The sequence below is a fragment of the Pleurodeles waltl genome, chromosome 4_1, assembly GCF_031143425.1.
Source record: "Pleurodeles waltl isolate 20211129_DDA chromosome 4_1, aPleWal1.hap1.20221129, whole genome shotgun sequence".
NCBI lineage: Eukaryota > Metazoa > Chordata > Amphibia > Caudata > Salamandridae > Pleurodeles > Pleurodeles waltl.
Window position 1 is genome coordinate 993,985,867 of NC_090442.1, and position 22,391 is coordinate 994,008,257.

At 45.9% G+C, this 22,391-nt stretch overlaps 1 protein-coding gene across 1 annotated transcript in view; it reads right to left on the bottom strand.

Moving 5' to 3' along the window:
- DLD (dihydrolipoamide dehydrogenase) overlaps positions 1-22,391 on the bottom strand; it is a 208,998-nt gene that overhangs the window by 145,845 nt on the left and 40,762 nt on the right. The window contains exons 3-4 of the mRNA XM_069229823.1: positions 21,840-21,919; positions 6,221-6,289 (exon numbers count right to left, since the gene is read on the bottom strand). Of these exons, the coding sequence (XP_069085924.1) occupies positions 6,221-6,289; positions 21,840-21,919 (149 nt within the window). The remainder of the gene's footprint in view (positions 1-6,220; positions 6,290-21,839; positions 21,920-22,391) is intronic.

The following is a 22,391-nucleotide window of genomic DNA, read 5'->3' on the forward strand; positions in this document are numbered from 1 at the left end:
AAACTTGGTGTAATTCCATTCGGCGGGTCAGGCTGTAGTCGTGTCTTAAATCCACATGTAAATTTTGCATGGGGAAAATGCATTTTGGGACCCCCCTTTTTTCTCAGCCCCGCTTGATGGAACACCTTGAAACTTTGCAGACAGCAGCAGAAGTGAGTGGCAAACTAGTTGTGAAAACTTTGTGAAAATTTGTCAAACTGCACCAAAGTTATTAGAAAAGCAAAAAACGATTTTCTATGGAAACTAGTTCAAACTATTAACTACCTACTACACCTATAATTTACATAACACAAACCTGGGCAGCAGAAGATTAAATAGTGTACCTGAGGTATGGATTTGAATGATCAGCATATTCCAATAATGTTAGCACCCGCTTGTTTTTATGCAGCCACTCCAACCACATTGGACATTTGTAAGTGCGGTCACTACTACCAAATGTAAGGGTATTCTCTTACACTTCTGTGAAGGAGGAATGGTTGAGTAGGTCGTCAGGATTTAGATTTGTGATCAGTAAATCATAGCAATTATCAGCATCACTGCAATAATTTAATACATGCCGTCCACAGTGATTACAAAAAGTCATGAGGGAGTGCCCATATTTAATACTGCAAGTACAGATACGTTTTTCAAGACGGCCAAATTAGCATGATTATGATAAGGTGACAATCTTTTAGAGTTGGCTTGGATGATTGGAGATGTGCTTTAAAATCTGTTTGCATCTTTGCTCCTGCTGCTCTCATTGCAAGCACTTTATATAGCAGAATATGTTCCATATTTCAGAGAGATGTTACTGGAGGGATTTTGGAATAAAGAGACGTGAATTCTAATCCTGGCACTCCCACTAGACCAACACAGTATGATACTGGGCAATTCGCTTTACATTTTTCAACCAGGAGATTGCAAAAATGTGGGCATTCTTAAAAGCTGGCTACACCATCGTTAAACACTGTCAAAAAAGTCTATGTCCATTCTTTTTAGCTATGAAGTTCCTGGAAGCAATTAAGTTTGTAGTACGAAATACGAAAATTAAATATGGCAACTGAGGTTTGGCTTCCAATCAGCATAATCATGTTCCAATAGTAATAGAAATAACGTGTTGTTTTTGCAGCATGTTGAACCACACTTCCATTTCTATGCGCGGACACTAGTATTCAATTTAATAGTACTCCGAAGGAATGCCAGATATTTATTACTTTATTGGAAGTTTTATAAAGTGCTACATGGATCCTTTTGTCTACTTCAAGGTGTTTGAGAGAAGTGTGGAGGAGAGAACATTATGACTGGAAAGCAGAGTCCAGACAGATGGCTAACCATGCCAGAAATTCTTCAATTGTGATCGATGTCCTGTGCTTTCTACAGTAATAGGCAAGTGTGAGTAGTTTGGTTTTCACAAGTTTCCTGAATAGCACAAAGCTGGGCTTGGATCTCAAATTTATGCTGAGGACGTTCCAGAGACTGGGACCTTGTGCACCTAGTGTTCTTCCTCCATGGTTCATCCTCTCAAATGTTAGTTAGGTGATCCAAAAAATAGCCAGAGGGAAAAGCTTTGGTTGGGGCACAGTAAGGTGTAATTTTCTGTAGGCATACAGGGAGTTCCCCCAGTATATTTTATACACTGTGTATTAAAACTTGAAGTTGACCCTGGCATTGAAGGGGAGCCAAAGAAGAGCTGTAAAGTCCAGTTTAATGTGATCCTAATTATGATGCCTAGGTGCCTGATGCTGACATCTTTTGGGTGTGCAATGAGTTTTTTTTAAAGGCTGAATAGATATTTAAGTGACAGACATACCAGGACGAAAGATCTAGTCAGCTCAACGCTGTGGTCTGTTATACCTTTTGAGATTATGTTAACCCAAGGAGGCCTGTCTTGAGGGCAAATTGAACAGCAGTGAATCAGATTTAGTGTTTCCAATTGCTAGAATCTCAGTCTTGGCACTATTAATGCAGAGGAAGCTCTCCTATGCCCAGTGGAGCACAAAGACCAGCCAAAAAGTGAATCTGAATACAGTCTCTGGCCTGCTTTCTAATCGGAAATGGATCTGTGCATAATCAAGATACAATTTTGTATCACATGGTGCTGCTCAAGGAGCTGAGTCAATGGATGTATGTAAATGTTGACAAAAAGGCACCAGACGCATGACCTTTGAGGGACACGGCCAGGTACTAATTGGCCATTTGAATGCTTCGAATGATCAAATCCGGAGTTTCTGACTGTGACTATTGGAAAATAACGCAAAACTAATGACCTTATTTTGCCTGAACAAGTGAGCATGGGACCAGAACATTCCTGACAACCATTCAAGCCTCAAAAGCAAGACTGAGTGGTCTGTTGTGGATTAGGCAGAGTAAAAAGTCAATATAAGCCAGTTTTGTTACCCTAGAATATGAAGAGGAGGAGCTCTTCTGTTGTATTATCCAGTGCAGTTTCTTTGTCTCTTGAGGGTCAGAGACCTGATTCTAAAGGAGGTCTTACAGAACCACAGAATGGTCATCTCACTATTCAAGATGTTGCGGAGAACTGGGAGACTGGAAATATGTTTGTGTTCAGGTGGATTTTGGGGTTGGCAGAAGAGGAGTATGATATCCTGAGTAAGGGATGCAGAAATTGTGCCAGAGAGATGGGAGACATTGATCACTTTAGTGACACCTGCAGCGTCTAACGGGGAGGAACTGTTTGAACCAAGTTGCCGGAGCATGAATCTTATGAGGTAAGGGTGCTTTTGTTTTGGTGGCCAGGTTCAGATTCTCAGCTGTTTCCTTTAGTATGAAAGAAGTGAAGAAGGGCTGTGGGGGGGTGGATGAGATGGAAGTAAGGCAGAGCTTCAGGGGGGGAGGGGGAGTGGATTCTGGGTTTTGTCCATCTTGGTGTTGAAAAAAAGCAAAGAGGTCTTCGCAGTGTTGCTGGAATGAGCACAGGGGTCACTCTTTAAGAAGTCTGAGTTGGACCAATCTTGATAGATACTGAATAATTTTTTGGCTGATATGATACCTCTGATACGCTGAGCACTATAGACCTTTTTGTCTCTTGATAACTTTGTAGTAGCTTCTCCGATGTATCTTCTAGAAGAGTATCGCCCATTCAGTCTGAATTATGCCAATGTGATTCAAGGATTCGGTTGTTACATTTTGGCTTAGCAAGTTTCCCATAATTGGTGCTTCACTTTGAGTTCTCTGTTTCTTTATAGGGTTTGGGTGTTTGGGGTGGGGGGAACTAAAGAGGAAATTATATGTGTTGAAAGGGGGTTAAAAGTAGTGGTTCCATATGCAGTAATGACACTGAACAGAAGCATACTAATTAAATGTAAAGCTATGGACCTATGCTGGAGTAAGTTTGAAAAACAAGTAGTGCTTTCAGGTTAGTAGATGTGGAGCCACTAAGGAGTCAGCCTTGTCAGGATTTTAACTTGTGACCCTTAGAGTAAAACAGTTGCTTATAAGCACATACCAATAAGCAGCAGTTTCACTCTCTAAGCAGTATTCATCCAAATAATACAAAACGTGAATAGAGGGGACACATATTGTTAATGCTTTAAGAATAGCGGGACAGAGTTATTAGGTGTGAACATTACAGCTGCTAAACCATTTTTGGAAATAAATAACTGGATGAAGATGGATCTTCCTTTCCCATCAGTTTCCACCTCCCATTAGGCCCCCCACAATCACTGGCATGCTGAACCACTTGTGATTCCCTTCATCCGCTGGATGACTTCTCACATGCATATAGCCGCTCCACACCTACAAAGTACTCCACAAACGCCCTAGTAGGTTAATTTTCCAAGCCATAATATTTATTTATAATACTGAACATCCTAAAAGGGTAAATATTCCAGCAGCCTCCTGACATGCTGCATATGGACTGTTACCTTATGTAACTAGATGTCTGTATTACACAGCATCCACAAATTACTTGTGGGCTCTAAAATCACTGAGCAGGCCTTTATCCAGCAGAGGTGATTTAGTTTCTTAACAACTAGTGTGGATTGAAGGGACTGAGTTATCTTCCGGAGAGTGTCCCACAAGGGGTGGGTAGTTTGGGCAAACTTCTAATCTAACCTGTGTGAATGGAGGTCAGTTATGTCAGTGTTGTCATGACGTGGCAAAGATCTGACCTTTCAAGCGACCTAAGCAACTATCTGTAAGAATCTTTTTTGTGTAATACTCGTGGATCTTCCTTTTCTCATCTGGCGAGTACTGTTCCTGGCCTATATTGTAACAAAATGTTTTGTGTCTCAGGGTGCCCATGATGTATGAATGGGTGCAAACAGACAGGCAGAACAAGCAGGTAGTCACACAATCAAGTAAGTACTCATATATCAATAGACACTGCAGAGAAGCTAGGCAAAGCTCTGCTGCATACAACCAATATGGAATAGCTCTGCTGCCTGAGACAGGAGATGTAGCTTTCCTTTCTGCATTGAATAAGATATAATCCATTTGAGCACGCAACTGATATGCCCTAGTTGGGGGATAGCTCTGCTGTGCAAGTGAATGATAGTTGTGCTGTTTGTGGCAAGTAAGTGGTAGTTTTGCTACCTGCAACAGGTGGGAAGACACTCTGCTGTCTGAAATGAGGAATGAATGTCAGCTGTACAAGAAATGGCACTGTATTAGAGAGAGGTGGATATATGGACTAGTACACCAGCCTTTGAATGGATGTCTGCCTTTTCCCTGTCCCACTGCTGGTGTGTTCTCAGAACTCTGTCCAGAAGAATTGGAGGGCCACATGGGAATTACTGCCTCACTGGTTACTTTGACTCCCACCCCACACCACCTTCACTTCATTTCCATCTCTGAAACATGACTTGTCAGGACGGTACCACGCCTGCTGCTCTACACACAGCCTGCTTCACCTTCCTTCCCGCACCTAACTTAACGTGGCGGCTAACAAATCTACTTAACCAGGCCTCTCTCCTTCACACCTGCCTCACCCTGTGAGCGCTGCCTACCCTCCTTTAAGTACATGACCATTACAGTGCAAACCCCTCCCCCCCCTCAACATAAGGATAATAAAATGCACCTCTCTGAGGACCCGGAATGCATCAATCTTATTGATGGCTCTCTGTGATTTCAAATTAGAATTCAGATGCTAGGCAGTACCCGATCTAATCAGCTGCACTCTCTACTCACGGTCCAAGGCACAGGGGCTCTCTGCCAACTCTCATGGCAACTCACCCAACTTTCCCTGTATTTAATTCACTTGCCTATTCTCCCATGTTGCTTTAACTGGCAACTCCTTGAGCCACACTCATCAACAGCCTTCACTCCATCCATGTTATCAACTCAGTATAAACTATCTGGAATGCATGCTAACTTGTCCCAACACATGGACAGCATCTCGTTTGACCATTTCAATCACACTTTATTGTCAAACTTCAAACTCCTATGCCACCTACACCTTAACCCCTGGACCACAGCCCTAGATTACACCAACCATCATTGCCCTTAAAACACAAATGTGCAAGGTTATGGATATGGTAGAGAAAACATAAATGCATCTTGATTCCTACTAACTGCCACTCAATCTGGTGACCAATGTCCATACTTACTCAAATCAGAGTACTGTTTCAATCATATCTTCTCAAACATTACACAGAATTCATTCTGCACCATAAGCTCTCTCAAATCCAAACTACCATTACCCACAGCACTAACATTATTAATTCCTTTATTAACCGAACAATGTCAGAAACACACACTGTCCACTTCTTAAAGTTCGTCCAATAGCCTCTTACTGTACTCTTCTACCAGTCACAGATGAGGCTACTAATGCCACCCTCCCTCAACATCCCCTACCAAACCGAAACCCGAATCTCCAGAACTAAAACCCTAATGGCCCTCCTTTATTCCTTTCCTCAACTCACTTATAAAATACTTGCCCCACTATCCAGAATCTCACTTGGCAAACAAATTACACATCTCCAGTGAATCCAGAATGACCAGGAGTAGGACTCTACTGCACATAGACATACTCAAATAATAAATAATTGTGTTGTGTCTAGACAAGGACCCGAAAGGGGGACAGGTGACGTAGTTGCGGCCAGCAGGCAACATAGGTTTGGTGCCACGCACCAGTTTAAGTCGTATTTGTCTTTTCGTACTTTGCATGCATAATTGTACGGCTTATATACAAATTCATGTGCTGCTCTACTTTCACATAACTCGTAGTCTAGTAGATGCCCATTCTGCATAAAAAGTGAGTGAAACCGGAAAGTCTGCTCACCTTGGAGGGAATGCAACCAACATTCAGGCAAGTTCCACCAAGTGTTTCATTTTTTTCTACACAGACGGTCTATAAATGGAATAAATAACAGGGATACATTACATACAAATCAATTCAGACATATTGTAAGCAATCTCTTACTGATTAAAGGGACTGTAGGAAGCTGGCTCTTTATATGGCAGACCAAAGTGAGGTATACTGTGCAAAGAGTCCAGGGGTTCCCTTACAAGTGGACAGGGGCTTGCTCTGGCAAACCCAAGGTGCTCTCTTAGGAGGCAGTGTGGTTCAGCATCCTTAAGCTTATCAGAGAGGAGTGTTAAGACACCTGTAGTAGGCATACAGTCAAATGATGCACACAAATCAATAAGGAGTCACACCAACTTACAAACATAATATGTATCTTTATATATGTTTAGGCAACACAATCAATACAATCATGTAAGTACATTTTGTAATATAAATTATTACAGTTTTGAAAAGTTGAAGTGCAATTTCTGAAGCAGAAATGTTAACCTATGGTGGAAAAACATGTACAGCACACAGGTACTCAACAGCGGCGTATTGGACAAATCTTCCAGACTTAAGATGAATATAGAGGGGGGTCCTAGGCCACAGCAACAGGTCACCTCGGGTGACACTGGGACGGCTGGGTGCAGTTCAGATTCAGTTGCCCCGTTGAAGTCAATGGGGACTGGTCCAGTCAGAAAGATGCTGCAGGTAGGGGCTGATGGGGCCAGTCCGAGTGAACAAACAAGGGGGTTCAGATCTTGTGATGCTCGGTGACGTGAGGACACTTTTGGTGCTCTTTTCCTGGGGCCAGAGCAGGCGGGTGCAGAAGTTTCCTGAGGCGTCGGGTTTCTGTCACCAAAGGCAATAGTGGTGGAGGCGGTCTGCAGAAAGATGCTGCAGGCGTGGACTCGGGGTCCAGTCTGACAGAACCAACAAGTGGGCTCAGGTCTCACACGGCTGGGGTGCGTGGGGAAACCTTTGGGTCTCTTCTCCTCAGTCCTGGGTGGCCGGAAGCAGAGGTGTCCTCAGGCATCAGGCCTTGATCACAAGGTCTCTCACAGTAGAGGGTGTCCTGTACAAAGAGGCTACAGGAGTTGCAGTGGAGCCCACAATGGGCTGACCCAAGGTGGGCGTCATCTCTGGAGGGCCTGGGAACCACACTAGCACAGTTGGCTCACTTCGACTCGGGCTAAGGAGCATGGGTGCAGTGGTGCCGTCCAATGTCAGGTTTTGGCAGTCTGGAGTCCTCTCAGTTCTTCTTTGGGGCCCTGCAAGATGCAGAGGAGCAACTCCGTTACTCCACAGGAGTTCTTGTTTTTTGGGTCAAGGCTGGCAGTCTTCCCAGGTTTTTAGAGGCACACGCAGCTGTAGGACGAGACATCTTTGTCACAATTGTCTAAGTCAGTAAGCAGGCTGGCACAGTTGGCGTTGAGCCAGTCACTGGTCTTCTGTTCTTGCTTTAGCGTCTCTTTAGTGTTCTCCTTCTTTCAGGTCAGCAGGATCTGATTTTGTGGTGGCAGGGGCTCCCCTAAATGCTGAATTTAGGAATGTTAGGAGAATGTGTGGTAGTAACCAATGGGCTATTTACCCTTGGGGTCACTATGCCCCCCTATATGACCACTTCCAGTGGGAAGTGGGCATAGCCCTGTCCCAGAGTTCTCTAGCTCTGCCATCACCAAAATGGCAGACTTTCAAATTTCGTGTCCACATCAGGTCGCTCTCACTAGGTGTAGAACTGGCCTGAAGGTGGACACACTTCTATGACTACCAATTCTCCAGCCTGTCAATATGCCAAATGAGCCCTGGGTCAAGAGGGGGGTCAGATTTCCTCAGCTCTGAGGGAAGCCAGATTTGCATACCAAAGGTGGTGAGCTAATGAAGCCCCCAACTTGGAATGCTAATTTGCAGGTCATCCTGTTGGAAGGGGTGCGTAACACCCCTGCCATTGCAAGCTTTGTTCTTGACCGCTTGAGAGTGAAGGATCTGGGGGCTAGAAACATGTCTGTGGGTGGCAGGCTGGTTGAGACCAGTCAGCCAGCATACTAGTCGTTGGTAGGTTTTTCAGGGGGCAACTCTAAGGTGCTCTCTGGGTGCATGTATTAACAAATCCATCACTGGAAAAAGTGAGGGTTTATTAACACGGGATGTTTGAAACCAAACATTCCTAGTTTCAGTGAAGCCATCATGTTAGCTGGGGAACTCGTATTGGCTAGTGTCCAGCATATGAACTTAAAATGGCTTCCTTGATCACTTACTATGTCTAAGAATCGACAAAGACACAGCAGGGGCATATCTGTTCTTGCAGGTAAGTCCACACATGTAATATAATGCACCCAGCCTTACGGCTGGAAGATCTGTTGAAGGGGTGACTTACATATATGCATGCATTGTTAGTGGGCACGGCACACAGGATGTGCGTCATGTCATGTTTTCACTTTTAGCTGCACCAAGACATGCAGTCTGCAATGGTAGCCTGCGTGAGCTAGGTGAGGGGTCCATGAAGGTGGCACAATACATGTTGCAGCCTTTGGGGACCCTCTTTTGGTACCCATGCCCTAGGTAGCATGGGTACCATTTACTAGGGACTAACAGAGGGACCCAAGGTATTGCCAATTGGTGAACAATTGTACCGTTTTGGAGAAAGAGATCTGCCATTGGGTGCCTGGATAGCAGGGACCCAGTGCACTTTCTGTCATAGTTGCATCAAATACTAGGCAAAAAGTGGGTGTGACCATGTCAAAATTTCCTACAGGGGCCAACTGTGGTCAGGCAAGATAGAGTTCTCTTGGGACAGAGCCAAATGAGCTCACGAGAGAAGGTCTCGAAGCAGGGCTTCAAAATGTGCTAAAACCCTAATGATTTTCCCAGAAATCCCCGAAGTAGGCACTACGCCTCAGAACTGGAACCTAGGAGTAACAAAAGGGGAATCAAGCGATTGCCAGGATTCTGACATCTGTGTTGCAAAGAAGCAATAATGTGCTATAGACAACCTACCTGAATGGGAATGGTGGGCCATGACTACAGAATGTGGCTTAAGTTATGGAAAAAGGAGTACTGGGGACAACAAAGCAGGAGGTAGCTCTCGTTGGTGAAATCTCCTGGTGTACAGGAGCTGTAAAAAGTCTTGTTAAGGAGAATGTGTAGGAAAGTACCATCTTGCCTGGCATGTTACCCCCATTTTTCACTGTATATATGTTGTTTTAGTTGTATGTGTCACTGGGACCCTGGTAACCCAGGGCCCCAGTGCTCATAAGTGTGCCTGAATGTGTTACCTGTGTAGTGACTAACTGTCTCACTGGGGCTCTGCTAATCAGAACCTCAGTGGTTATGCTCTCTCATTTCTTTCCAAATTGTCACTAACAGGCTAGTGACCATTTTTACCAATTTACATTGGCTTACTGGAACACCCTTATAATTCCCTAGTATATGGTACTGAGGTACCCAGGGTATTGGGGTTCCAGGAGATCCCTATGGGCTGCAGCATTTCTTTTGCCACCCATAGGGAGCTCTGACAATTCTTACACAGGCCTGCCACTGCAGCCTGAGTGAAATAACGTCCACGTTATTTCACAGCCATTTTACACTGCACTTAAGTAACTTATAAGTCACCTATATGTCTAACCTTTACCTGGTAAAGGTTAGGTGCAAAGTTACTTAGTGTGAGGGCACCCTGGCACTAGCCAAGGTGCCCCCACATTGTTCAGAGCCAATTCCCTGAACTTTGTGAGTGCGGGGACACCATTACACGCGTGCACTACATATAGGTCACTACCTATATGTAGCTTCACAATGGTAACTCCGAATATGGCCATGTAACATGTCTATGATCATGGAATTGCCCCCTCTATGCCATCCTGGCATAGTTGGCACAATCCCATGATCCCAGTGGTCTGTAGCACAGACCCTGGTACTGCCAAACTGCCCTTCCTGGGGTTTCACTGCAGCTGCTGCCAACCCCTCAGACAGGCATCTGCCCTCCTGGGGTCCAGCCAGGCCTGGCCCAGGATGGCAGAACAAAGAACTTCCTCTGAGAGAGGGTGTTACACCCTCTCCCTTTGGAAAATGGTGTGAAGGCAGGGGAGGAGTAGCCTCCCCCAGCCTCTGGAAATGCTTTCTTGGGCACAGATGTGCCCAATTCTGCATAAGCCAGTCTACACCGGTTCAGGGACCCCTTAGCCCCTGCTCTGGCGCGAAACTGGACAAAGGAAAGGGGAGTGACCACTCCCCTGACCTGCACCTCCCCTGGGAGGTGTTCAGAGCTCCTCCAGTGTGCTCCAGACCTCTGTCATCTTGGAAACAGAGGTGCTGCTGGCACACTGGACTGCTCTGAGTGGCCAGTGCCACCAGGTGACGTCAGAGACTCCTTCTGATAGGCTCCTTCAGGTGTTAGTAGCCTATCCTCTCTCCTAGGTAGCCAAACCCTCTTTTCTGGCTATTTAGGGTCTCTGTCTCTGGGGAAACTTTAGATAACGAATGCATGAGCTCAGCCAAGTTCCTCTGCATCTCTCTCTTCACCTTCTGATAAGGAAATCGACTGCTGACCGCGCTGGAAGCCTGCAAAACTGCAACATAGTAGCAAAGACGACTACTGCAACTCTGTAACGCTGATCCTGCCGCCTTCTCGACTGTTTTCCTGCTTGTGCATGCTGTGGGGGTAGTCTGCCTCCTCTCTGCACCAGAAGCTCCGAAGAAATCTCCCGTGGGTCGACGGAATCTTCCCCCTGCAACCGCAGGCACCAAAAAGCTGCATTACCGGTCTCTTGGGTCTCCTCTCAGCACGACGAGCGAGGTCCCTCAAATCCAGCGACTCTATCCAAGTGACCCCCACAGTCCAGTGACTCTTCAGTCCAAGTTTGGTGGAGGTAAGTCCTTGCCTCACCTCGCTAGACTGCATTGCTGGGAACCGCGACTTTTGCAGCTACTCCGGCCTCCGTGCACTTCCGGCGGAAATCCTTTGTGCACAGTCCAGCCTGGGTCCACGGCACTCTAACCTGCATTGCACGACCTCCTAAGTTGTTCTCCGGCGACGTGGGACTTCTTTGTGCGACTTCGGGTGAGCACCGTTTCACGCATCCTCGTAGTGCCTGTTTCTGGCACTTCTCCGGGTGCTACCTGCGGCTGAGAGGGCTCTTTGTCTTGCTCGACGTCCCCTCTCTCTCCTGGTCCAATTTGCGACCTCCTGGTCCCTCCAGGGCCACAGCAGCGACCAAAAACGCTAACCGCACGATTTGCAGCTAGCAAGGCTTGTTGGCGTTCTTTCGGCGGGAAAACACTTCTGCACGACTCTCCACGGCGAGAGGGATCCGTCCACCAAAGGGGAAGTCTCTAGCCCTTTTCGTTCCTGCAGAAACCTCAGCTTCTTCTGTCCAGTAGAAGCTTCTTTGCACCCGCAGCTGGCATTTCCTGGGCATCTGCCCATCTCCGACTTGCTTGTGACTTTTGGACTTGGTCCCCTTGTTCCACAGGTACCCTAGATTGGAAATCCACAGTTGTTGCATTGTTGGTTTGTGTCTTTCCTGCATTATTCCTCTAACACGACTTCTTTGTCTTTAGGGGAACTTTAGTGCACATTGCACTCACTTTTCAGGGTCTTGGGGAGGGTTATTTTTCTAACTCTCACTATTTTCTAATAGTCCCAGCGACCCTCTACAAGGTCACATAGGTTTGGGGTCCATTCGTGGTTCGCATTCCACTTTTGGAGTATATGGTTTGTGTTGCCCCTATCCCTATGTGTCCCCATTGCATCCTATTGTAACTATACATTGTTTGCACTGTTTTCTAAGACTATACTGCATATTTTTGCTATTGTGTATATATATCTTGTGTATATTTCCTATCCTCTCACTGAGGGTACACTCTAAGATACTTTGGCATATTGTCATAAAAATAAAGTACCTTTATTTTTAGTATAACTGTGTATTGTGTTTTCTTATGATATTGTGCATATGACACTAGGTGGTACTGTAGTAGCTTCACACGTCTCCTAGTTCAGGGCTATCAGCCTAAGCTGCTAGACACCCTATACACTAATAAGGGATAACTGGGCCTGGTGCAAGGTGCAAGTACCCTTGGTACTCACTACAAGCCAGTCCAGCCTCCTACATTGGTTGTGCAGCGGTGGGATAAGTGCTTTGAGACTACTTACCACTCTTGTCATTGTACTTTTCATAAGAGAAAAATATACAAAACAAGGTCAGTGTATATACACATAGCCAAAAAGTTTTGCATTTCCTCTTCTCACTCTTTTCTAAGTGCTGAAAAGTACTTCTAACTTTCTAAAAAGTTCTAAAAAGTTAAAAAAGTTTTTTTCTGTCTTTCTAAAAGCTCTGACAACCTTTTTATCTTTTACTATCACTTTAACTCTCTCTAAAAATGTCTGGCACAGGCCAAAATGTTGATCTGTCCAAACTTGCATATGATCACCTTAGCTGGAAAGGAGCAAGGAGTCTCTGCATAGAGAGAGGTTTGAGTGTAGGGAAGAATCCTTCCTTAGAACTGTTAATTAACATGCTTAGAGTACAGGATAAGGCCATAAGTGCCCAATCTGTTGAAAAAGTAGCTAATGGTTCTCAATCTGATCCAGGGACTCCCCCAGGAAAAGATTCAGGAAAGAAACTTCCTAGCCTGCCCATTACTAGACAGTCTAGCATAGTTGGTAATGATGATGAGCCACACCATATAAATAGTGTTGTCTCACATCATAGCAAAAGCATTTATTCTCACCATACTGGTAGTGATGTTTCTGTTAGCCAAGCTGTTAGGGTGGCTTCTGTAAGGGACAGGTCTCCTTCTGTCCATTCTCACCATACTTCTGTTTCAAGGCATGTCCCTCCCACCCACCCTGATGACAGATTGTTAGAAAGGGAGCTCAATAGATTGAGAGTGGAACAAACCAGACTGAAGCTCAAGAAGCAACAGCTGGATTTGGATAGACAGACTTTAGAAGTAGAGAAGGAGAGACAGAAACTGGGTTTAGAAACCCATGGTGGCAGCTGCAGTATTCCCCATAGTCATCCTGTAAAAGAGCATGATTCCAGGAATCTGCACAAGATAGTTCCCCCTTACAAGGAGGGGGATGACATTAACAAGTGGTTTGCTGCACTTGAGAGGGCCTGTGTTGTACAGGATGTCCCTCAAAGGCAGTGGGCTGCTATCCTATGGCTATCATTTAGTGGAAAAGGTAGGGATAGGCTCCTTACTGTGAAAGAAAATGATGCTAATAATTTCCAAGTTCTTAAGAATGCACTCCTGGATGGTTATGGCTTAACCACTGAACAATACAGGATAAAGTTCAGAGAGACCAAAAAGGAGTCTTCACAAGACTGGGTTGATTTCATTGACCATTCAGTGAAGGCCTTGGAGGGGTGGTTACATGGCAGTAAAGTTACTGATTATGACAGCCTGTATAACTTGATCCTGAGAGAGCATATTCTTAATAATTGTGTGTCTGATTTGTTGCACCAGTACTTGGTGGACTCTGATCTGACCTCTCTCAAAGAATTGGGAAAGAAGGCAGACAAATGGGTCAGAACAAGGGTGAACAGAAAAGTTCATACAGGGGGTGACAAAGATGGCAACAAAAAGAAGGATGGTAAGTCTTCTGACAAGGGTGGGGACAAATCTAAAAATGAGTCTTCATCAGGCCCACAAAAACACTCTGGTGGGGGTGGTGGGCCCAAATCCTCTTTTAATCAGAACAAGGAAAAGAAACCATGGTGCTATTTATGTAAAATAAAAGGCCATTGGACAACAGATCCCAGTTGTCCAAAGAAAGGCACCAAGCCTCCTACCACTACAACCCCTACTGCTACACCTAGTGTCCCTACTAATAGCAGTGGTGGTGGGAGCAAACCTCCTAATAGCCAATCCAAGGGAGTAGCTGGGCTCACTATTGGTAACTTAGTTGGGGTTGGCCTTGTTAGGGAGGCCACAGAGGCTGTGTTAGTCTCTGAGGGGGCTATTGATTTAGCCACCTTAGTTGCTTGTCCCCTTAATATGGATAAGTACAAGCAGCTACCCCTAATAAATGGTGTTGAGGTTCAGGCCTACAGGGACACTGAAGCCAGTGTGACTATGGTCATAGAGAAACTGGTCCACCCGGAACAACACCTACTTGGTCACCAGTACCAAGTAACCGATGCTCACAACAACACACTTAGCCACCCCATGGCTGTTGTAAATCTCAACTGGGGGGGGGTTACTGGTCCAAAGAAAGTTGTGGTAGCTTCAGATTTACCTGTAGACTGTCTATTACGGAATGATTTGGAGACATCAGCTTGGTCAGATGTGGAGTTGGAGGCCCATGCAGCAATGCTGGGCATCCCAGGGCATATTTTTGCTTTGACAAGGGCTCAGGCCAAAAAGCAAAAAGGACAGGGAAGCTTGGATCCTGGAACAATGGACCAAGTGCTCCCTAAAGCTAGGGCTAGTAGAAGCAAACCACTTCCTACTATCCCTCCCTCTACAGTGGATTCTACTTCTGAGGAAGAAGAATTCCCTCCCTGTGCAGAACCTACACTAGAGGAGCTGGAAGCAGACACTGCTGAGCTTTTGGGTGAAGGGGGGCCTGCCAGAGAGGAGCTGAGTGTGGCACAGCAAACCTGTCCCACATTAGAGGGTCTCAGACAGCAAGCTGTCAAACAGGCTAATGGGGATGTCAGTGACTCTCAGAGTTTACTGGGAGGACAACCTCTTGTACACTGAGCATAGGGATCCTAAACCTGGAGCTGCCAGGAGATTAGTGATTCCTCAGGAGTACAGAAAGTTCCTCCTAACACTGGCACATGACATTCCCTTAGCTGGGCATCTAGGACAAATGAAAACTTGGGACAGGCTTGTTCCCCTGTTTCATTGGCCTAGAATGTCTGAGGACACAAAGGAATTTTGTAAGTCCTGTGAAACCTGTCAAGCCAGTGGCAAGACAGGTGGCACCCCAAAGGCACCCCTTATCCCACTGCCTGTGGTTGGGGTTCCCTTTGAAAGGGTAGGGGTTGACATAGTTGGCCCCCTTGACCCTCCTACTGCTTCAGGCAATAGATTTATCTTGGTGGTAGTGGACCATGCCACAAGATATCCTGAAGCTATTCCTTTAAGGACCACTACAGCACCTGCAGTGGCAAAGGCCCTCCTGGGAATATTTTCCAGGGTGGGCTTCCCAAAGGAAGTGGTATCAGACAGGGGAAGCAATTTCATGTCTGCATACTTAAAGGCCATGTGGAAGGAGTGTGGTGTAACGTACAAGTTCACAACACCCTATCATCCACAAACAAATGGACTGGTGGAGAGATTTAATAAAACTCTCAAAGGCATGATTATGGGTCTCCCTGAAAAACTCCGCAGGAGATGGGATATCCTTCTACCATGCCTCCTTTTTGCCTACAGGGAGGTACCCCAGAAAGGAGTGGGCTTCAGCCCCTTTGAACTTCTTTTTGGACACCCTGTTAGGGGTCCACTCACACTTGTAAAGGAGGGTTGGGAACAACCTTTAAAAGCTCCTAAGCAGGATATTGCGGATTATGTACTTGGCCTCAGATCAAGGATGGCTGAGTACATGAAAAAGGCCAGTAAAAACCTTCAGGCCAGCCAAGAGCTCCAGAAGCAATGGCATGATCAGAAGGCTGTTTTGGTTCAGTACCAACCAGGGCAGAAAGTGTGGGTCTTGGAGCCTGTGGCCCCAAGAGCACTCCAAGATAAATGGAGTGGACCCCACACAATTGTTGAAAAAAAGGGAGAAGTCACCTATTTAGTTGACTTAGGCACTGCCAGGAGTCCCCTTAGGGTGCTCCATGTCAACCGCCTGAAACCCTACTATGACAGGGCTGATCTCACCCTGCTCATGGCAACTGATGAGGGACAGGAAGAAGACAGTGATCCTCTACCTGATCTCTTCTCTTCCACAGAACAAGATGCTCTTGTGGAAGGTGTAGTTTTGGCTGATTGTCTTACTGCTGAGCAGAAAGACAATTGCATAAATCTCCTAGATCAATTCTCTGAACTCTTCTCTACTGTGCCAGGTACCACTTCTTGGTGTGAGCACACTATAGATACTGGAGACAGTTTACCTGTCAAAAGTAAGATCTATAGGCAGCCTGACCATGTCAGGGACTGCATAAAGAAAGAGGTCCAGAAAATGTTAGAACTGGGAGTGGTTGAGCACTCTGACAGTCCATGGGCTTCTCCTGTGGTACTGGTACCAAAACCCCATTCCAAAGATGGAAAGAAGGAAATGCGGTTTTGTGTAGACTATAGAGGTCTCAACTTGGTAACCAAAACTGATGCTCACCCTATACCCAGGGCAGATGAGCTCATAGATACACTGGCATCTGCCAAGTATCTAAGCACTTTTGACTTGACTGCAGGGTATTGGCAGATCAAATTGTCAGAAGATGCTAAACCTAAGACTGCATTTTCAACCATTGGAGGACATTACCAGTTTACTGTAATGCCTTTTGGTTTGAAAAATGCACCTGCCACTTTTCAGAGGTTGGTGAACACAGTCCTGCAAGGGCTGGAAGCTTTCAGTGCAGCATATTTGGACGATATAGCTGTCTTTAGCTCCAGCTGGGATGATCACCTGGTCCACCTATGGAAAGTTTTGGAGGCCCTGCAAAAGGCAGGCCTCACTATCAAGGCTTCAAAGTGCCAGATAGGGCAGGGTAAGGTGGTTTATCTGGGACACCTTGTTGGTGGGGAACAGATTTCACCACTTCAGGGGAAAATCCAAACAATTATTGATTGGGTTCCCCCTACCACTCAGACTCAGGTCAGAGCCTTCCTAGGCCTCACTGGGTATTACAGGAGGTTCATTAAGAACTATGGCTCCATTGCAGCCCCTCTTAATGACCTCACATCCAAGAAAATGCCTAAAAAGGTATTATGGACAGCAAACTGTCAGAAAGCTTTTGAGGAGCTGAAGCAGGCCATGTGCTCTGCACCTGTCCTAAAAAGCCCTTGTTACTCTAAAAAATTCTATGTCCAAGCTGATGCATCTGAATTAGGAGTAGGGGCAGTCCTATCACAACTTAATTCTGAGGGCCAGGATCAACCTGTTGCTTTTATTAGTAGGAGGTTGACCCCTAGAGAAAAGCGTTGGTCTGCCATTGAGAGGGAGGCCTTTGCTGTGGTCTGGGCACTGAAGAAGTTGAGGCCATACCTGTTTGGCACTCACTTCATTGTTCAGACAGACCACAAACCTCTACTTTGGCTAAAACAAATGAAAGGTGAAAATCCTAAATTGTTGACGTGGTCCATATCCCTACAGGGAATGGACTATACAGTGGAACATAGACCTGGGAGTAGCCACTCCAATGCAGATGGACTCTCCAGATATTTCCACTTAGACAATGAAGACTCATCAGGTCATGGCTAGTCTTATTGTCCTTCGTTTGGGGGGGGGTTGTGTAGGAAAGTACCATCTTGCCTGGCATGTTACCCCCATTTTCACTGTATATATGTTGTTTTAGTTGTATGTGTCACTGGGACCCTGGTAACCCAGGGCCCCAGTGCTCATAAGTGTGCCTGAATGTGTTACCTGTGTAGTGACTAACTGTCTCACTGAGGCTCTGCTAATCAGAACCTCAGTGGTTATGCTCTCTCATTTCTTTCCAAATTGTCACTAACAGGCTAGTGACCATTTTTACCAATTTACATTGGCTTACTGGAACACCCTTATAATTCCCTAGTATATGGTACTGAGGTACCCAGGGTATTGGGGTTCCAGGAGATCCCTATGGGCTGCAGCATTTCTTTTGCCACCCATAGGGAGCTCTGACAATTCTTACACAGGCCTGCCACTGCAGCCTGAGTGAAATAACGTCCACGTTATTTCACAGCCATTTTACACTGCACTTAAGTAACTTATAAGTCACCTATATGTCTAACCTTTACCTGGTAAAGGTTAGGTGCAAAGTTACTTAGTGTGAGGGCACCCTGGCACTAGCCAAGGTGCCCCCACATTGTTCAGAGCCAATTCCCTGAACTTTGTGAGTGCGGGGACACCATTACACGCGTGCACTACATATAGGTCACTACCTATATGTAGCTTCACAATGGTAACTCCGAATATGGCCATGTAACATGTCTATGATCATGGAATTGCCCCCTCTATGCCATCCTGGCATAGTTGGCACAATCCCATGATCCCAGTGGTCTGTAGCACAGACCCTGGTACTGCCAAACTGCCCTTCCTGGGGTTTCACTGCAGCTGATGCTGCTGCCAACCCCTCAGACAGGCATCTGCCCTCCTGGGGTCCAGCTAGGTCTGGCCCAGGATGGCAGAACAAAGAACTTCCTCTGAGAGAGGGTGTTACACCCTCTCCCTTTGGAAAATGGTGTGAAGGCAGGGGAGGAGTAGCCTCCCCCAGCCTCTGGAAATGCTTTCTTGGGCACAGATGTGCCCAATTCTGCATAAGCCAGTCTACACCGGTTCAGGGACCCCTTAGCCCCTGCTCTGGCGCGAAACTGGACAAAGGAAAGGGGAGTGACCACTCCCCTGACCTGCACCTCCCCTGGGAGGTGTCCAGAGCTCCTCCAGTGTGCTCCAGACCTCTGCCATCTTGGAAACAGAGGTGCTGCTGGCACACTGGACTGCTCTGAGTGGCCAGTGCCACCAGGTGACGTCAGAGACTCCTTCTGATAGGCTCCTTCAGGTGTTAGTAGCCTATCCTCTCTCCTAGGTAGCCAAACCCTCTTTTCTGGCTATTTAGGGTCTCTGTCTCTGGGGAAACTTTAGATAACGAATGCATGAGCTCAGCCAAGTTCCTCTGCATCTCTCTCTTCACCTTCTGATAAGGAATCGACTGCTGACCGCGCTGGAAGCCTGCAAAACTGCAACATAGTAGCAAAGACGACTACTGCAACTCTGTAACGCTGATCCTGCCGCCTTCTCGACGGTTTTCCTGCTTGTGCATGCTGTGGGGGTAGTCTGCCTCCTCTCTGCACCAGAAGCTCCGAAGAAATCTCCCGTGGGTCGACGGAATCTTCCCCCTGCAACCGCAGGCACCAAAAAGCTGCATTACCGGTCCCTTGGGTCTCCTCTCAGCACGACGAGCGAGGTCCCTCGAATCCAGCGACTCTGTCCAAGTGACCCCCACAGTCCAGTGACTCTTCAGTCCAAGTTTGGTGGAGGTAAGTCCTTGCCTCACCTCGCTAGACTGCATTGCTGGGAACTGCGACTTTTGCAGCTACTCCGGCCTCCGTGCACTTCCGGCGGAAATCCTTTGTGCACAGTCCAGCCTGGGTCCACGGCACTCTAACCTGCATTGCACGACCTCCTAAGTTGTTCTCCGGCGACGTGGGACTTCTTTGTGCGACTTCGGGTGAGCACCGTTTCACGCATCCTCGTAGTGCCTGTTTCTGGCACTTCTCCGGGTGCTACCTGCTGCTGAGAGGGCTCTTTGTCTTGCTCGACGTCCCCTCTCTCTCCTGGTCCAATTTGCGACCTCCTGGTCCCTCCAGGGCCACAGCAGCGACCAAAAACGCTAACCGCACGATTTGCAGCTAGCAAGGCTTGTTGGCGTTCTTTCGGCGGGAAAACACTTCTGCACGACTCTCCACGGCGAGAGGGATCCGTCCACCAAAGGGGAAGTCTCTAGCCCTTTTCGTTCCTGCAGAAACCTCAGCTTCTTCTGTCCAGTAGAAGCTTCTTTGCACCCGCAGCTGGCATTTTCTGGGCATCTGCCCATCTCCGACTTGCTTGTGACTTTTGGACTTGGTCCCCTTGTTCCACAGGTACCCTAGATTGGAAATCCACAGTTGTTGCATTGTTGGTTTGTGTCTTTCCTGCATTATTCCTCTAACACGACTTCTTTGTCTTTAGGGGAACTTTAGTGCACATTGCACTCACTTTTCAGGGTCTTGGGGAGGGTTATTTTTCTAACTCTCACTATTTTCTAATAGTCCCAGCGACCCTCTACAAGGTCACATAGGTTTGGGGTCCATTAGTGGTACGCATTCCACTTTTGGAGTATATGGTTTGTGTTGCCCCTATCCCTATGTGTCCCCATTGCATCCTATTGTAACTATACATTGTTTGCACTGTTTTCTAAGACTATACTGCATATTTTTGCTATTGTGTATATATATCTTGTGTATATTTCCTATCCTCTCACTGAGGGTACACTCTAAGATACTTTGGCATATTGTCATAAAAATAAAGTACCTTTATTTTTAGTATAACTGTGTATTGTGTTTTCTTATGATATTGTGCATATGACAGTAGGTGGTACTGTAGTAGCTTCACACGTCTCCTAGTTCAGCCTAAGCTGCTCTGCTAAGCTACCATTATCTATCAGCCTAAGCTGCTAGACACCCTATACACTAATAAGGGATAACTGGGCCTAGTGCAAGGTGCAAGTACCCCTTGGTACTCACTACAAGCCAGTCCAGCCTCCTACAGAATGCAATGGTGGACCCAGAGTGGGGAAAACCTTACAGACAACTACCATGCAGTGACATCAGTGGATAAACTATCCACCATAAAACTCTGAATGGAGAAGGCCCTTCACGGTTTACAGTTCCCACGTGGATAAACACTTTGGAAACACCTGTGGTTTGCTGATCAAGGCATTGCCTAGTTGGAACAGACAGGACTAACCCTTGGGTTGGGTGCTGCTTCTCATACTAGACTGTGTGGGGGTGGGGGTAATTGTCAGTGGGGACCAGTGGGTAAATGATTCGTGATTTGTATGAATATATCTGTTTGGGAGCACTGCAAGCAACTTCACCAACATCTTCTCCCAGCCCAATTGGCAAACCATTTCTATGAAGGGGGTGGGCACTCTGGCTGGACCAGAACGAAAGGACCATGTACCCATGGTCCTTTATCATCTGGTTTGGTGGACCTGAGTGAAATTATCAGTTTCTATGTTGGAGAAGTGTAATCAGACATCACTTAGTGTACAAATTGTTCTGCTAGACCATTTAACTAGTGTAAAGAGACCGAAATATAATGTGAGATCATACTGACACTCTACTTTTTTGGAAGCAATGTCTACAAAGGGTGCCTAATATTTAAACCATATATACTATTAGACTTATCTCAGAAGTACATCCGACAGGAACACATGGAGAAACGTATATAACAAATACATGAATGAGATGAAAGGTACACAAGGCACTATTTTATAGTTCGTAGGCCGATTTGCAACAGCTGACGTGTAGGCATAAGACTGACACAGGAGGCAAATACAAGGAAGTATACATAAGAATAGAAGTGGAAATGAGAGGAAATGGACTTAAACAAGTTAAGTCAGCTCAAACAAAAGTGGAAAACAGTTCTAAGAATAGGACTATACAAATACAAAAATGATATTTCTGGCCATTCTTACTGCAAGTGAAAAGCTAAATGACCTGCTGTTCAATTTGCAAACCAAAAAACAATCAAACAAGTAGGATAGATTAATAAACACACACTACTTTTTACACAACAGCAACAGACTAGTGCAGCAAACAACGCAGAAGACAGAGCATCAAACATCTTGGAAAATATTTTAAGCAAATGTTCTATGGCAAATTTGTCATCTCTTTGGTTTGGCTACGGAGTGACATTCTTTTGCTCTGACACAAGCACAGCTCAGAAACTGTACTATCAGCATAGCAAAAACGTCGTTACCTGGAAGCCCAGCTGCGCAGCTTTGATGGCGGCAACATAACCCCCTGGGCCAGATCCAATGACTGTCACATCAGCATCCACTTGAGAAAAAAGAAAAACAAGAAGATTAATAATCCTTGAAGCTGCCAACCAGTTACTACAGACTTAAAGGTGCCCACCATCAGAGCACATTAAAAAGTCTGATAAAACTGGACGGCAACGGTTAGAGCCATTCACAGGGTATGTTTCTAACTTTCATAATTCTCGAATTACAATTAACTCAGCAAATCAATATGCCTTTGTTTAGTCCATACTTCTCATGGATCACAGTGCAGTCACAAATCAGTAGGTATGCATAGCAAGGGGAGGCAACTGTATTTTTCATGTAATTAAATAGCCTTAAACAAAGAGATTGACAGTTGTTGGTCCGCACTTTTCACCAGTGTAAAAGTATGCGTTCCGAAATAGGGTTATTATTCATGCAGGAGCCCATTCACAATTATTGAAGCATGGGACTTGTTTCCTCCTGCTGGTGCATTTTTTGGATTTTGAAATGTATCGTGATTAGAGGCA